This window comes from Schistocerca americana, chromosome 6 (genome assembly GCF_021461395.2).
Source record: "Schistocerca americana isolate TAMUIC-IGC-003095 chromosome 6, iqSchAmer2.1, whole genome shotgun sequence".
NCBI lineage: Eukaryota > Metazoa > Arthropoda > Insecta > Orthoptera > Acrididae > Schistocerca > Schistocerca americana.
Window position 1 is genome coordinate 76,653,966 of NC_060124.1, and position 18,551 is coordinate 76,672,516.

At 39.0% G+C, this 18,551-nt stretch overlaps 1 protein-coding gene across 1 annotated transcript in view; it reads left to right on the top strand.

Moving 5' to 3' along the window:
* Positions 1–2,643: 2,643 nt before the first annotated feature.
* Positions 2,644–18,551, top strand: part of LOC124619233 (BSD domain-containing protein 1-like) — an 84,751-nt gene continuing 68,843 nt past the window's right edge. The window contains exons 1-2 of the mRNA XM_047145475.1: positions 2,644–2,777; positions 2,942–3,019. Coding sequence (XP_047001431.1) covers positions 3,009–3,019 — 11 coding nt within the window. The 5' untranslated portion in view covers positions 2,644–2,777; positions 2,942–3,008. The remainder of the gene's footprint in view (positions 2,778–2,941; positions 3,020–18,551) is intronic.

Here is an 18,551-nt window from a genome sequence, read left to right on the forward strand (position 1 = left end):
GTATGACACTTTTTTTTCTCTGTCTAGTTTGCTGAACATAACAAATATTTCTGATCGTTTTAGTTGCCGTTTTTGTGGTGTCACTGCCAGACACCACACTTGCTAGGTGGTAGCCTTTAAATCGGCCGCGATCCGTTAGTATATGTCGGACCCGCGTGTCGGCACTATCAGTGATTGCAGACCAAGCGCTGCCACACGGCAGGTCTAGTCTAGAGAGGCTCCCTACCACTCGCCCCACTTGTACAGCCGACTTTGCTAGCGATGGTTCACTGTCTACATATGCTCTCATTTGCAGAGACGACAGAGTAGCATTGCCTTCAGCTATGTCATTTGCTACGACCTGGCAAGGCGCCATATTCAGTTACTATAATTACTATCTTCAAAAATGTATTCTGAACAGATAATATTGTGAGTCATGTACTGTCAAGAGCGACGTTCATCATTAATGGATTAAAGTAAAGTATCAAACTAATTACGTCCGCTTTCTGAATTCTCATTCCTTGTCACATTCCAGACCTCACATCAGTATAGTTCTTCCCTCCTCACGCCAGTCTGCGTGAGCTAAAATGCGTGCATTTCGGCCTCCACTCGTAACACGGTGTTGGCTCTTCTGCTAACACAAAACTGTGTGTCTTTGTATTGATTGGTGCTAAAACTAACTCAAGGTCACTGATACCAGAGTCAATGTGAACATGCTCAAAGAGGTCAGGTTGGTTTGTTGCCATTAATTCTAATATATTTCCATCATGAGAGGAGTTCTGAACTATCTGTTCTGTGTAGTTTTCGGAGTTGGCATTTAGTAACATCTCACAGGATGGCGTGTCATGCCTAACACTATCAAAACTATATTTACCACAACTGATTGTTGGATGATTACAGTATCATTAGGGAACTTATGTACAAGCAAACTGAGGTTATCCCTAAGTTTTTCAGTTACACTAGGAGGAGAATATGGTGGTCAATACAAGGGCCCTGTTATAATTTTTTTCCTGCCTTTGATACTTAATTTGCCCAAACAATTTCACAAGCAGCTTCAATTTCTATCTTGATGGATTTGAGCTGCTTCTCTACTGCAACAAATACACCACCTCCATTTCCCATTTCCCTATCCTCTTGGTATACACTTAAATTTTCCTCGAAGATTTCACTACTGTTAACTTTATCTAATCTGTTTTCTGTGCCTAATATTATGCAAGCTTTAGTGCTTTTTATGAGCACTTCAAACTCTGGCTTTTGTTGCAAATGCTTCGGCAGTTAACCACTGGGGTTTTGATACTCTCATCTGCAAGAGGCAAAAAAACTTTAGTGCCCCTCACACACAGTCAGCTACTTAAGTAGCTGCCTCTAATATGTAGTGCACATTTCCCATTTAGGAAGTCCCTACAACTCTCAACATTAGGCCTATGTCATAAGCCTAAGAAGTCACAGCATAGTTTGTCACAGAACCCTCAGAGGCTCTTGTTTAAGTCTTCCACTCAACTAAGAAACAGGTGGCCACATCCTGTGCTGTGAACAATGCTGCAGGCAGGGAACTTCATTGAAAGTCCTTGAGCAAGGCTGGTATTTTCAACCCTCTCTGCTAGTCACTGGAATAATCCAAGTATGACCCCATAGCCTCTACAACAGGCCCATTTGTTCCAATGACTGCCAGAATAGCCTCTTCAGCATGCTGAATGAGGTCTCCAGGCATACACACTGAGTGTACCTGGTGTTCTGTGCCATCCCTTGCTGCCATATCCCACAGATACCAGTATTTGTAATAGCCTACGACTGAACTGTCGATTATTAATAGACCTCTACCATTTTGTGTTTGCATCCTCTTGGCATGGTACAGATCATGTTTCCTCAGAACAGGTGAACAAAGTTCCACTGGCTTAGTTTAAGTTCCAGTGAAAGACAACACCGTCCCTGTCAACACTGTACAGGACCCCTAGACCCAACATGCTTGATAACTAGGAAAATAGTATTCTTTTATATAGAAATTCTTTTGGTATGCACGCACGCGACATTTTAACATGCTGTTCTACTTATGGGCTATTACATATCCCATATTTAATATCCGGTATATGAAGCGAAACAATCATTTCCTCCAGTTGTGATTCTGTAACTTAAGTTGCTTCCACTGTCGGCTAAGTGAATTGTTTACGGTAAGTATATGGGAAATCTGATGCGTATACGATGCAAAGAGTGATGATAAATTATACAACCGTGTACATTATTGACGAACCATTTACCACTGCATTTGAAGTCGATCTTAAAATCGCTTATCAAAATTTCTATAGACACAGTCTGCACATATAGTGAACACGTAACCAATGTGAAGGCCGTCGGTTAAGAATACGATGAAACAACTGAAAATTGCATCAATAATATCACGATCATCTCCAAAAAAAGGGATTCAAAATCTGAAATTTTTATGTACGATATTTGCTCCGATCACTTCGCTGTGCACTTTCTCTGAGACATTGGTTTACTGTTAACAGCAGAGCAGGTCATTTCGTTTGGAAAAATAAATTTGCGGTATGGTCGATCATTAAAGTCGTGTACAATATTATATAAGAGAATGATAATGAATATATACGAAAAATAAGTTGCAAACACTGTCCCATTTCGTCGTATGTTTTTTATTGACATTTGTAGTTGAAGAAGCTCACTACCAGGTGGCAGTATAGAAAGTAGTTCGTTGATGATGTGTGGTACATCTGTTTCGTCAAACAAAACAAGATAAATACAGTGCACTTTGTTGTCATTCTTACACGGAACAACTAGAAATGCGGGTATAGTTTTCAATCTTGTTGTTCATACTTTGTATTCTGTCGAAAAGTTATTAGACGATATGTTTGGAGCTACGTCATATGGATATGACAAGAGCATTCGTAAACATTAAAATTACTGAAAGTGTGAAAGCTTACAAAAATTAACGTCTTCTGTTATTTAACAGGTAGACAGATCGGACTAGCCGATGAGCTCCTGGTTCGTCTGAGAGCCTTAACATCGCAAGTTCTACAATGGCAGAAGGGTAACAAATACATTTTGAAAGCTTATCAACATTTGCCAGTGTGCATCGGGTTACTCGTTTCAAAACCGTCAATAATATTTACTTTCAGATATTACTGTATATTACAGTGTACATTTTGTAGATGGATTCTGATGCTGCTGATAGCACCAACTTTTTATAGTAGTGTGAATTCGCCTTCCTTTGTAACATTTTATGAGGATGTTATTGCTACGAATTTGAATGACAGCGCTGTCCATTTCGTGCCCGTCACTGTTTTGTGTGTGTGGGTGTGTGTGTTTGTTTTTTAAATAAGAAAAACAAAGAAACGTTATGTGCAATAAGGTCGACAGAATTAATTTTGGTTGTTGGTTCCCACCTCCCCTTCTCCTTTTGCTTCAGATTCTCATCTTCACACACATTATGCAGAATATATTATTTTTTACACTCTTTATTCTGTAGGACATAAGGAGGTGAACATGATAGAGCCACAATAATTAAAATGTCTATAATGTACCATTCCATGACGTAAGTGGCAATTATTTCTGTTTTTATTGTTGTGTGAGGTGGAGGGAAACAGAGAAATGTGACATGTTTATTATTATTTTTCTGATAAAATGATAAAAGGCAACAGTCGTAGGTAGATATGAATGTCATGTATGTTAGTAGTGTTATTTGGAGTGTGTATTTCTTACCTTTTCCAAGCCTTGGAGTCATCTCGCCCATCTCTCTGCAGAGCACCCAATGTTTAATGCTGACAGTAAACAATAGGGTGACTTTGCATTTGTTGCTTCGACAAAAGTATTATCAGGTGCAAGAATTGTATTGTCTCTCACAAAAGCCTTCTTATTCAATTCGGCCCCTTAATCAATGTCCAGGTCCTTAAGTAAGCCATATCATCACTCATTGAGATTTAATAAACACTCTGAAACCATAATGAAAGGCAGATTTTATAAGTTAAACCTATAGGCATGCTTTTTCTGTTGCACCTGCGGTTATTGAAGAGGGCATTTATCAGTTCTAGAAGTCTTGCTAAGTCCCCCTCATAGCCATATCTGGGTGTAATATGCTGAATTGTCAAAATTGCTCTCCAAGATGTTTGAGGGAGAAGTCCTATCATTTCTTAATATGAAAATTCATGTAACCAATTTTTATTAGGTCACTCTTTTCCTTTTGCTGTTGCAGCTATATATAATTTTTTCTGTTGGCGTTCTTATTTCCAGCCAAAAGTAGGACACTATTTAATTACCACTGTTCACCCACGAATTTGCAATAGTGAGCAGTTGGAGAATGTAGATTCTGAAAGAATCAGTTTACTGGCTATTATTTGTGTTTGAACTCTCTCTCTCAACAGTGTAACTATAAGTTTTTCTGTTTTATACGACACATTATTTGATTTAAATATCTGTTGTTAAGATTTATTTATGTAACTCTTTTTCACAATTTTGTAAAGTTACTTTCTTGTGTTTCTCGCCACAACACAGTATGTCCACATGTCTCAGATTTCATTAACATTTTTCAGTTAAGTTATGAAACAATTGAAATGTCACAGAAAGTGAGAGAGCTAAACATGACTTGGTGTGACATGTAACTATGACTTGGTGTGACATGGATCACCAACAGCATACAAAATGTTGGAATTAATCTCTCTCTCTCTCTCTCTCTCTCTCACACTCACACACTCACACACACACACACACACACACACACACACACACACACACACACACACACACACACACACACATGCATAGACTTCACATATCACAGAGTACAACAAACATAAATAAGAATGTATGTCTCACAATGCAGCAGGGTGAGCTCTGTGTCTCCATTTGATGTGAATTTGCACTTTGTCAGGGTGGAAATCCGTATGGAGGATATCGAGCCGTTGTTGTCTCAGTCTCCCATTAGATTGTTTACCATCCACTTTCAACGAAAACCCTTATTTTGTTGTTATATCTTGGTCTGCTCGAAGTACATATCCATGCCACAGCAGACGGTTCTCGCTCGTCTTCTCAACAACAAGTGCCGCTCCATACTATCTGCAGATTTCACCATTGGTCATGTGACCATGACTATCAGGCCAGATGTACACCAAAGCATTTCAATTTCCATTGTAGCAAGTCATTTGTCCGGTTCTTTTGTTGCCATCCGACATTCTGCACTGTACTAGGCAAAGGGGTGGATTGCAGAGCGGTGTATCTCCAACTTGAGTTGGTCAGGGACTGTCATATCCCAGATCACACCAGCCATTGTCCACCATTTAAGTTACACACTGCTAATGTGGTTTGTGATGTCAGAAATGGGGAATTTGTCAGTAACGATTTTTGAGCCATGGTACTTGAAGTTTGTCGTTGCAAAGTTAATACTATCTGTCTTGACAGTGTCCTTATTATTTATATATGTTGTTGGGTATTTAGTTTTATTTGTTTGGGGGGATAGACCAGAGTGTTCAAGGTGGTTATTCCATGTTTGAACATGTCACTGAAGGTCATTCTTGTTTTCAGTAGTCAGTAGAGCATCATCAGCATACAGCATGGACCGATACTGAGGAGAACCTCTTAATGTTCTGTTTGCCCAGAATACATTAAAACTTGAGGCTGAATTGTATATTTTTGTTGTATTAGTATCAGGTCTCACATTGTCATTCCTAAACAGATTTAGATTGATAACCACACTGAAAAGAGAGATTAGAGTTTAAGCTCCGTTATGATTAGAGACAGCACACAAATTCAGATGGTAAATGGTTGGGAGAGGATATCGGAAGTGCTATTCAAAGGAACGATCCCAGCATTTGACTTAATTAGTTTCAGGAAACGACAGAAAACATGATGGCTGGACAAGGATTAGACTTCCACAATAACAGTCTAGTGTCTCAACTGCTGAGCCATCTGGTGGTGCAAAAGCATGGCATTTCTGCAGGCAGTTCAGAGGCAGGCTGCTAGATTTGTTATTGGTAGGTTTGAACATATCGCAAGTGTTACGGAATTACTCTGGGAACTCGGATGGGAATCCCTGGAGGGAAGGCAATGATCTTTTCAACGAATGCTGTTGAGAAAATTTAGAAAACCAGAATTTAAAACTTGCTTCAGAATGATCCTACTGCTGCCAACAACAAACATTTTGCATAAGGACCTCAAAGATAAGACACGAGAAATTAGGGCTAATATGGAGACATATGGGCAGTCGTTTTTCCCTCACTTTATCTGCAAGTGGAACAAGAGAGAAAACAACTAGTAGTGGTACAGTGTACTCCTTGTCACGCACTGTATGGATGTAAATGTAGATGTAGATTTCAGCTCAGAAATTATTCTCTGGGGAGAGTTTACTTTGTAGATCTAGTACAGCTTTTCATAGTTATCTATGTAGAATATGGATTGTAGTTAAGCAGAACAGTATAACAGTTTGCTTGAGCAGACAAATAAACATGTATTATTTAAAATGCATATTGGTGAATTGCTGCCCATTAAGCGCCGTAGTTGAAGAAAAATTCAGCTTGTGTCCCACAGCAGGCATTGCAAATTCAGTCTTGAGATGCATTTATTCAGTCCCACAGTGACATTGTGCTCCTTAAACCTCATGATAGATGATAGCACTCTTGGATGTGAAATGAGCTGCACATTAACTAGCAGAATCAGCCACTGCAGGTTCATTATGAAAAGTTTTGTGCTAACATCAAACTATGAATAATGCTAATCTGCTGATTATGTAAGCAGAAAACTCACTTTTCCATTGACACCAAGGAATGCGATTAGGAGTATTCATTTGATATGACCTCGTCTACACATTGTGAAAAGTAGAATTACAAATACGTGGTGAAACACCAGAGAAAATGTGAACAGCAGGATACACAGATATATGTCTGTCTGCTAACACCATGCAGTAATGCTGCTCAGGTACTGCTGAAGTACTGGGTATTCTTCCTGTTTTGCTGTCCCTTGTTAATAGGCATCGTTAAGCAGAAATTGAACTAGAGTATCTGGAACCATGCTATTGAATGGAAACATAAAATTCCACGTCAGATAATGTATTGACTGTAACAAGAAACAAATAGCCTATACTATTTTTTTTTTTGCACTGCTTGTTACGTGGAATAAGCATACATGGTGAGCAAAATTTGTTTCAGTTGAATGTATGACTGCATGTAAGCATTAGACGCAGAGAAGGGCACCACAAATGGTTACAGATTTGTTTAATCCAAGGAAGAGTGTCACTGAAGGAACTGAACTGGAAAACTACTGAAGAAGATGTAAACTATCTGGAGAAAGTCTATTAACAAAGTTTCAAGAACCAGCTTTAAGTGATTACTCTAGGAATATACTAAAACCCCCTACATATCACTCAGATAGGGATCGTGAAGATAAGATGAGAATTATTGCTGCATGCACAGAGGCATTAAGTCATTCTTTCCGCACTCCATACGTGAATGGAACAGGAAGAAATGCTAATAACTGGTACAATGGGACGTACCTTCTGCCATGCACCACATGGTAGTTTGCAGAGTATACATATGGAAACCAAATGAAGAAGCTTGCCCTCATGAAATCGGAATTTTAAGCAAAAAGTGTGTGTTTAGGCACTTCTACCAAAAATAAAAGTTGATTGCACACTGTTGCCACTGCAGAGCGAACCTATGTATTTCATTTTGTTTAACAATATTTACAGATTTTTAACCACACCTGTGGTAACAGTGTAATTATTTCCTTCTAAGCTTCTCTGTTCTTCCATGACTCTTCTGAAATATTGTTCTTCCTTATTAATGACTGAATCTGCTGAATCCACGCAACTGCTCGCCATTAAAATCGCAACTCCATGAAGTCAACATGCAACAATTATCAAATTGGCATGAAGTGTACTTCGTGCCTGGATATGCAAAAGCTTAACATTTGAGCATAAATGTACATCTAAAGCACCATCTACATTCTCTGTATAAGGGAAGTTTTCACAGTGGGTTTCTCATTCACAGGTAACATTTGGATGTTGTTTGTTTGTTGGAAGATCGTCTTGTGCTTAGAGTTAGGAGGAGAAATCACTACAAAGCATGTGTCAGAATTCAGTAGGATTTGAACTTGTTTGCAGCAAGACGATCCAAATGGATTGTGTAAACATATGTTGAGCATTACGGTCTGCAAGTGGTGACCATTGTTCAGACTTATGGACATATCTGCCTGTGGAGGCTCCAAGGAGAATGAGCATTGCTAGATTGCTTTCATCATCATTATACAAGCCCAGCACTAGGGACAGCAAAAACCGACCAGTTAAAACTGATAGTGCTATTTTAGTTCTGAATAATGGTGTTTTTTGTTTTTTACTGATAACCCAGTTAAAATAAAAAAACAACATATTAACAGTTAACCATAGCAGCAATGCCAAAATTTTCATTTTTAAATAAACCTTTTTTTAATAATTTTTATTCATAAAATCTGCATCGGTGTGAAATATAATGTAATTATAGAAAATAGTGAAAGCCATTAGTGCTGTTTTAATAACAATGCCAACAGAAGTGAGCAACAAACACCCGGTATAAGAATTGCTAAGCATTGCTGACACAAGAAAGCCCCAGTTGCCGTGTGTCATGGCCTAAGGTACGCGTGTACTTGTAGTGTGCAAGACTTGCACCCACCTGGTCTACGCAGTAATTTCTCGCTGTCGTCGCCAGACGTCCATTGTATTACAGAATGGCACCAATCCTAGTATGGCAATATTTTTATGAAGCGACATAGCAATATACAATTGTGTCCCATTTCAATGAAATAATAAAAGAGGAAGGAAATTATGGCAACAGTAATAAATTAAAAACTTAACAATAATTGCCCCTTAGTATACATTAAAAATAAAAGGTAGTTGATCTGCTGCTTGTATCTACATAATGTGCCTCTCTATCTGCTTGTAGCCCTTGAAAGCTGATAAATTAACATGATACACAGAATTCTTCAACCTCTAACTTTTATTTTATTTGCCTCTTTAATTTTATATTTTTATTTTACACTGATGAGGCAAAACATTGTGATTACCTGCTTAATAGCTTGTTTGTCCATCTTTGGAATGAAATACATCACTGATTCTGTGTATCGGGGATTTGACAGTTTGTTGGTAGGTTTGTGGAAGTATGTGGTATTAGATGTCTATGCACAAATCGTGTGGTTTGCATACATAACGGGCCACTGGTGCGTCTATGTGGTGATGGTGTCTGATAGGAACCCAGATGGATTCCATAGGATTTACATTGTGTGAATTTGGTCACTTTTATATTGCTGGAATATAACATCACCATTGGGGAAGACATCAAGCACAAATGAATGCGGTGGTTTGCAGATGTCAGCATGTCTTTGATTACTACCACAGGTTCCATTCAAATGCAGGATAATGACTCCCATAGTGCAATACTGCTCCCACCATTCTGTGTCCAAGAGCACAATGCATGTTTCAAGCCGCCGTTCACTTCGATGATTTTGGAGATGACAATTGACGTAGTGTAGCAAAAATGTGATTCACTAGAAAGGCTGACAAGTTTCCATTGATAGACAGTCAAATCCCAGTGGTCCCGTGCCAACTGCAATAACAATTGATGATGTTGTTGGGTCAAGATGTGAAAACATAGGGGTGGTCTGCTATGGAGTTCCATGTTCAACAATGTGCAATGAACAGTGTGCTCAAAACACTTGCGCTTGAACCAACATTGTGCCCCGTTGGCAGAGATGCCACAGATCACTATCTATCCTACTTTACAGGGCAGACAAAACTCCAAACCACATGTTCTGTGAAAAGTCATGGATGCCCAACCATTTAGAGCCTAGTGGTAGCTTGACTGTCCTATCTCATTCCGTAAATGCTCACAACTGTAGCATGTGAATGGTTGACCAGCTTCGCCATTTTCGAGATACTAGTTCGCAGGTTCTTTGTAATAATAATAATCTCCCCTTTGTCAAAGATGCTTATCTCAATGATTTTCCCCATTTGCAGCCCATCTCTTCATTAGGGTGATCCCCCATCCATATCTGCTCCACTTGCACACTTTCGTTACTACATCATGTGCCCACAATGCCACCAGATGGCATCCAATGTCACAATGGGCAGTGGTCATAATGTTTTGGCTGATCAGTGTGTGTATCTTGAAACTGAGGGAGTCAGAATTGTTCAATCTTTGTTCAGTTTCTACATTAATTACAGGAAATAATAAGAATAAATAACAAAAAAAATCATTTATTTCAGAAATAAGTTATTTTAAGCAGTTTTAACAATTAGGTTAAACAAGTGCGGAAAAAAAGATATAATCATAAACTGATAGTTTCAGTGGTGACTGCCATCCCGAGCCAACCCATTGGCATGATGATGTCATGTGCCATTGGGTACACAACACGATCACTTCTGGTTTGAATATCCAGTAATTTTGCACCACAGTGGTTACATTTCTGATGCATTATTAAAGCCAAAGTTTGTGTGTCATTGTTGATGCCTCTCAAAGACAAATGAAAATGATTATTTGCTCAAGTGAGTGCCTAATTCACGTCAAAAGAAGCATCACTGGAAAAACAGTAAAGCAGATGCTACATTCAACCATGAAACTAAACACACTGTGTTGTACCATATCCAGGGAAGTTGTTACATGTTACAACAGAAAATTTTCCTACATAGAAACCGCCCATCAGCTACAGCCTACGAAATTGACAAAACTTATTACCCTACATATTTACGCAGCTTCTCAGCTGAAGATTCTGTGGCAGGATGTCAGTTTTATTGAAATGCGTTCTTGAAGAGAGATCATTGTACCACTGATTAGGAGACACTCTTAGGCAAATGTAGACAAGAATGGATGTATTGTAAATGTTACTCACCTTTGCTGTGAACAGTATGAATGATTCAGTGAAAAGTGTTTGTGGACAGTTTTATAATTGGCCCTCTTTCTGCAGTCTTTCAGACAAATGGTGTGTGTACATTCCTCATTTGATTTGCTGCTCTTACATTGGCCATGTATGCAGGTAAAATTTCTGGGTTATAAGTTCCATGTGCTACGCAAAACAATTTTTTTCATATAGACGTAAACACATTTCAGCATCGTTGTGCTGTTGGCAGTGGGTTTTCAAATCTGCAAAATGTGAACATGTTTTAAGTGACAAATAATCCACAAAAATTAGGCCTAAACAGTTATTGTTTGATCTTGTCATCACCTTACTGTCACATTATAGGATTATGCGGGACCCACTGTACGGTACTTGGTACATTAAAATTATGTCTGTCCTAATTTTAATGAATGAGAACCATTTTTTAATGACACCATTCTCTATTTTTAACGAGTCAGTTTGTTTTCTGTGTTTTGTATTTGACAAAAGGCTTGCATGGCTATGACACTTGTGGAACCTTAAAATTAGAAAGCCTAAGACAGCCATAGGTGAGTTATATCTGACATTTCAAGAAAGGGAGAAACCGATCAAATAAAGATTACTTAAAAAAAATCAAAATAAAGATTTATAATTTTCTAGAACACATACATTATAAAATATTAAAATGTGGTGGCTAACTTCTGTTGCTAAGCAAAAGAACAAGTAAAGAACAGAAGATTGCCGAAAGTTAAATTTTGCTAACTAAACTTTGAACTTGCAAAGGTTTGAACGTGAGGAAACAAATATAAGTAATAATCTATCACTCATCGTAACATATGTCAGCTTATAACATATTGAAAGCCATGCATCAAATGATGTCGAACTTTTTCCCATATATTTTTCTTATATTCTCTTTGTGTCAGTGTCCTCCTTGTATAATGTTTTAATCTGCATTGAAATTATTGTTCTTCTTATACATGTGGCGTGATGTAATTGTGTATACTTGTGGGCCAACTACTGGCCTTTATGACAACTTTGTCCTTTGCAAGTACACACAGCATGTTTAGATGTCATGCTACATGCTGAGAGGTCACAGTCAAATCAGACCCACTGGACACACAAACATTTCCCAACTTTAATGAGTTACTTGGAATTGTGTTGTATATAATTGACTGCAATTTCATTAAGCTTGGTGTTGTAACTGCGAACAGGACAGTCGCGGGGTAGCAATGACGGAAAGTACGGCGGGACCCGCGAGAGGCCTGCGAATGACACGACTGAACAACAGTGTCACAAGGAAACAAAGACGTCCACTCGTACACGAACCAGGAAGTAAGCAGTCTAGCACAAAGCGAGGTGAAAACCGACATAAGCGAGATAAGACTGACTGGCTGAGTGAGAGGCCGGCACTTAAGTACACTATCGGGGGCGCCGCTATTGGTCGCTGGGGCCATGTGTTCCACTGTGGTGCCCTCACACTAAAAGCGGGCCAGGAGGCGCACGCCACCACAGCTTACGGCGCGATGGTGCAGAGACCTCTATGGGTCTTTGATGTCAATGACGTCTGGCGCGGATTCAAATTCCGCAGCGCGTGGTACCAGATTTGGTACATTTGTTATCCTATATTATTGCTATTTTTATCTTAATAATAATTTTCCTTGTGTAACATATTTGTGTCATTTTGCGTAGTCAACTGAAACTACTCATCACATTTCAATATTTTATAATGTAAGCAGTGCAGACAATTATTACAAATAAAATTTTCTTGTTATTTTTTTTGACATATCCTGAAGTGACTCACTGGACGGTCTGGGTTGCTGACATCTTATGAAGTGTTCGTATTTGTGTATCATAAGCCTTAAGGCATCAAGGTAGTCAGCCAACCATCTGTAATAAAGCATAATCACCATTTGCAGATTAGGCCTTAGGCCTGTTCTGACTGGACGACTGCTGCCTTAGAAGGCAGTATGACAGGACTGATCTGTAAGGTGCAGTCAAATGAAAATGAGATGATTGAAAAAGGTAAGTAAACTGTTTATTATTTCAGAAGTAATCGCCATAACTGTTAATAAAATGGTCAGTGCCCATATGGAAAGATGCTGTTAATAAAATGGCCAGTGCCCATATGGAAAGATGTTGGCCACAAAGGCTTCCCAACGAAACTTCGGCAACCTGGACAATATGTGGGCTCTCCCACAAATCTTCCGTACAGTCCTAATCTCTCCCCATACAATTTCCATATATAGAGCTGTTTGAAAAGAAGAAACCGATTTCAAACATTTATTGCTTACAAACTACAAAAAATAGAAACACAATTCCAACATTCTTGGAAAGAGGAAAGTTCAAACTTTCATGAATTTAATGCAAGCATCATGTGTTACACGACAAATATCAAAACAGTGGCTCATTTCCTGCCACATACGAAGCAGCTGGTCTCTCATTATTGAATTCACATCTTCAACAATGTGATGTTGCAGATTTTCAACCGAGCGAGGTGGCGCAGTGGTTAGACACTGGACTCGCATTCGGGAGGACGACGGTTCAATCCCGCGTCCGGCCATCCTGATTTAGGTTTTCCGTGATTTCCCTAAATCGCTCCAGGCAAATGCCGGGATGGTTCCTTTCAAAGGGCACGGCCGACTTCCTTCCCCGTCCTTCCCTAATCCGATGAGACCGATGACCTCGCTGTCTGGTCTCCTTTCCCGAAACAACCAACCAACCAGATTTTCAAGAGTGTCAGGCATAGGGGGATAAAAACATGGTCTTTTACATAACGCAACAGATAAAAGCCACGAGATGTGAGTTCTGGAGATGTGGGAGACCACCGGCAATGAAGTTCACCTGTGTGACGCCACTGAAGGATGTTGGATTGAAAGAGGAAAAGCAGAAGATGATCTTCATTGCTGTGGCCTCCCAGGTCTCCAGACCTCACACCTTGTGACTTTTTTATCTTTCGCGTTACTTAAAAGACCGTGTTTTTATCCCCCCTATGCCTGATACTGTTGAAGATCTGCAACATTGCATCATTGCAGCTGTGAAATCAATAACGAGAGACCAGCTGCTTCGTGTGTGGCAGGAAATGAGCCATTATTTTGATATTTGTTGTGTAACATATGGTGCTCTCATTGTATTCATGAAAGTTTGAACTTTTCTCTTTCCAGGGACATTGAAATGGTGTTTCTATCATTTGTAGTTTGGAATCAATAAATGTTTAAAATCTGTTCCTTCTTTTTGAATAGCACTGTATTTGGAGCCCTGAAGAAAAACATTCGTGGCCTTAGATTTGCTTTGGATGAAGAGATGCGGGCATGGTGTAGTCGTGGTTCCATAGGCAACTGCAACCATTTTTCATTGAAGGCATTGACTATCATGACTCACAATGGGATAAATGTATTACTGTTATGGCAATTACTTTAGAAATAATAAACCATTTACTTACATTTTTCCATCTTGTCTCGTTTTCATTTGACTGTCCCTTATTTTTTGGAAATTTGCTTTGTGACCATAGTCTTTCCCCTTGAACAATTCCAAGAAATTTTTGTCCTGACTTACATTAATCAAGTATAATTTTATAACTGTTAAGTAGAATTGCTGCTGGAATTGTAACATATAAATCTAATAACAAGACAATTTAATAAACGGTCTTTCTCTTTTATTGATTTATTCGCTTAAACTAGCTTTGAATGTCTTGAATAACATTGTTATACGTTTCCTTGTGTCCTTTCCTGGCTTTTTGTGTCAGTTTATGGACTAAAAAATTGAGAATCATACTTCATGTAAATAAAGGTCGACTCAGATATTTACCAGAAAAAAACTAACCAGCAGACACCTCCAAATGTTTTAAAATTCTTTAAATTCTTTAGTATGTAGAATTCACACCAAGGAGCCCCAGTACAAAAGAAATGCAGTGACAAAACACAGCAAGGAAGTTTACATGAAAAAGATAGCCTACAGCCCAGTTTTTTGTATATTAAGCATTTGAAAGAAAAGTACTAAACTGAAAATTACATGTAGACCCTAATCGTTTTTCAAAATATCGTTGGATGTGAGATCTACCAGTTACGCAAAACACTGTTTTTCTCAGTACCCAAACATGGTTCGGCACCACTGTGCCATCATCAGTGGGTTTTCATTTTTTTTTATTCTGCAATGTGGACATTTTTGTTAAATGATTATAAAATTATGTGCATTTTTAGTTCAAACAACAGATCATTTCTTTTGTAAATATCTTTACATTTGGTGTGCGTGAATTTTATGGGTCACTTGTGTGTTAATTACTACAGGTAGCCTGTCATCTGCAACCAAACGATGTTGATGAGAAAATTTTTTGCTGGGACTTAACCTATCTTCTAGAATGTAATTCAGTTTTTCATGATGTTTTCGCACCTATATTCATTTTTACTTACGTTTTCGTGTGGCAAGTACTTCCATTCTCCACATAATGCTGAGGTGTTGTGATGCACATGTAACTATAACAATTATTTTTCACAAATAACATAGTAAAACACTTTTCACTTCACCAGAACACAGTGTGATTGTGGTTTGTTATGTGTCCCAGCCCAGCCAGTGTTCATTTGTTCACCAGAGTTCGGCGCCAAATTTGAATTTTGTTTGCATTTTATCTTTGTGTGTGTGTGTGTGTGTGTGTGTGTGTGTGTGTGGTTTTTTTTTTTTTTTTTTTTTTTTTTTTTTTTTTTTTTTTTTTTTTTTTGTGTCGACTTTATCCGTTCGTGCTGTTTTTATTTGTAAAGTTCCTTTAATGTGTTAAATAGTGTGCTAGTGTGCCCTTGCAGAGTGTAGTGTATAGTGTACTCCTTTTAAGTCCTGTTTTCCTTCTGCTATTTTGTTGCCCAGCCGGGCATTCCCCAGCAAGCTCAACAACAAATACAGGAACACCTTAATGAAGCTACTCTCAATATATAGTTTAATAAAAATTGCCTAGCTAATAATGTAATTCCAGATTATATTAAGAATTCTGTAAATAGCATGTCATCTGCACCAAAGAAAGTGAAAAAGAAAGTGGAGATTTTGTGGCTAAAGCAAGAAATTAGGGAATTACGTGCTAAAAAGCAGGCGCTCAACACTGAACTTTACCAAACACATTTAGATTTGGCCAACAAATTTACAATACGAGCTCACTTTGAGGAAATAACAGAGAGAGAAAAGGCATATATTCAGAAAATAATGCAAGAAAAATGAGAGAAACACAACAGAAAACTCAACAGAATAATCAGCAGCACAAACACACCCAGTAAAAAACAATCTCAACCAACAATACAAGTTCCATAACAGAAAAGTTAACCTAACTGACATAAATCTTACCAAACAAGAAAAGAGCCTACTAGAAAAAGGGCCAAAACACAACATTAACGCATACATATCACACAAAACAGTAGAAAATCTTACAACGGAATCAGAACACATCATACAGGAACAAGAAAGACTGAGCACACCAAATTTTAATGCAAACTTCACAAGAGAATTATTAGTTGCAGAAATAACACAGATAATCAGAAAACACAAATCCACAATTATTTCTAATCAAAAAACATCAGAGGAAGTCACAGCCAGCAAACTTAAACAAAAATTAAAACAGAGAAATGCCATAGTAACAAGAGCAGACAAAGGGAATATTATTGTAATTGTGGATGAAAAAGAATCCATAGAGAAAACACTAGATTTTCTCAAAGACAACCATATCACAAAACTGATCAGTGACCCAACAGCAAGATACCAGAAAAACATTCAACAAATACTGAGAAACATCAATAATACATTCTCAAAAGGACAGGTAAAGAGGACGACACAGAAAAATCCAAAAGCACCCACCCTAAATGCCCTACTAAAGGTTCACAAGGATAATATCCCATTAAGACCCGTCATTAACTTCCAAAATGCTACATCCTATCACCTAGCCCAACAAACACACACACTACTGAAAAAACTATTCATGTTTGATAACAACAGTAATCTGGAAAACTCAAAGGAGTTAATAGACAGAATCAAGAACATACACATACTGGACACAGCAACCCTCATATCATTCGACGTCACATCAATGTACACCTGCATTCCAATAAGTGAAACAATCAACATCATCACACAAAGATTAAAACAACAAGGAAACATACCAGACACACACATCAATGAAATACACTACTGGCCATTTAAATTGCTACACCACGAAGATGACGTGCTACAGACGCAAAATTTAACCGACAGGAAGATGATGATGGGATATGCAAATTAGCTTTTCAGAGAATTCACACAAGGTTGGTGCTGGTGGTGACACCTACAATGTGCTGACATGAGGAAAGTTCCCAACCGATTTCTCATACACAAACAGCAGTTGACCGGCATTGCCTGGTGAAATGTTGTGATGCCTCGTGTAAGGAGGAGAAGTGCGTATCATCACGTTTCCGACTTTGATAAAGGTCGGATCGTAGCCTATTGTGATTGTGGTTTATCGTATCACGACATTGCTGCTTGCGTTGGTCGAGATCCAATGACTGCTAGCAGAATATGGAATCGGTGGATACAGGAGGGTAATACGGAACGCCGTGCTGGATCCCAACGGCCTCGTATCACTAGCAGTCGAGATGACAGACATCTTATCGGCATGGCTGTAACGGATCGTGCAGCCACGTCTCGATCCCTGAGTCAACAGATGGGGACGTTTGCAAGACGACAACCATCTGCACGAACAGTTCGACGACGTTTGCAGCAGCATGGACTATCAGCTCAGAGACCATGGCTGCGGTTACCCTTGACCCTGCATCACAGACAGGAGTGCCTGCGATGGTGTACTTAGCGACGAACCTGGGTGCACAAATGGCAAACCGTCATTTTTCGGATGTATCCAGGTTCTGTTTACAGCATCATCATGGTCGCATACGTGTTTGGCGACATCGCGGTGAACGCACATTGGAAGCGTCTATTCGTCATCGCCATACTGGCATATCACCCAGCTTGATGGTGTGGGGTGCCATTGGTTACATGTCTTGGTCACCTCTTGTTCGCATTGATGGCACTTTGAACAGTGGACATTACATTTCAGATGTGTTACGACCTGTGGCTCTACCCTCCATTCGATCCCTGCGAAACCGTACATTTCAAAAGGATAATGCACGACCGCATGTTGCAGGTCCTGTACAGGCCTTTCTGGATACAGAAAATTTTCGGCTGCTGCCCTGACCAGCACATTCTTCAGATCTCTCACCAATTGAAAACGTCTGGTCAATGGTGGCCGAGCAACTGGCTCGTCACAATATGCCAGTCACTACTCTTGATGAATTGTGGTATCATGTTGAAGCTGCGTGGGCAGCTGTACCCGTACACGCCATCCAAGCTCTGTTTGACTCAATGCTGTACCCGTATCAAGACCGTTATTATGGCCAGAGGTGGTTGTTCTGGGTACTAATTTCTCAGGATCTATGCACCCAAATTAGGTGAAAATGTAATCACATGTCAGTTTTAGTATAATATATTTGTCCAACGAATACCCATTTATCATCTGCATTTCTTCTCGATGTAGCAATTTTAATGGCCAGTAGTGTGACAACCATACTCAAGACCATAACATCACAAAATTATTTTGTATTCAACAAAGGATTTTATTCTCAACACTAAGGACTGCCAGTGGGATCAGCAATCAGTGGCCTCCTAGCTAACATATTCATGAACAACCTGGAGAACAGGATCTTCAGACACTTAATAAAACCAAAGAGCTAGAG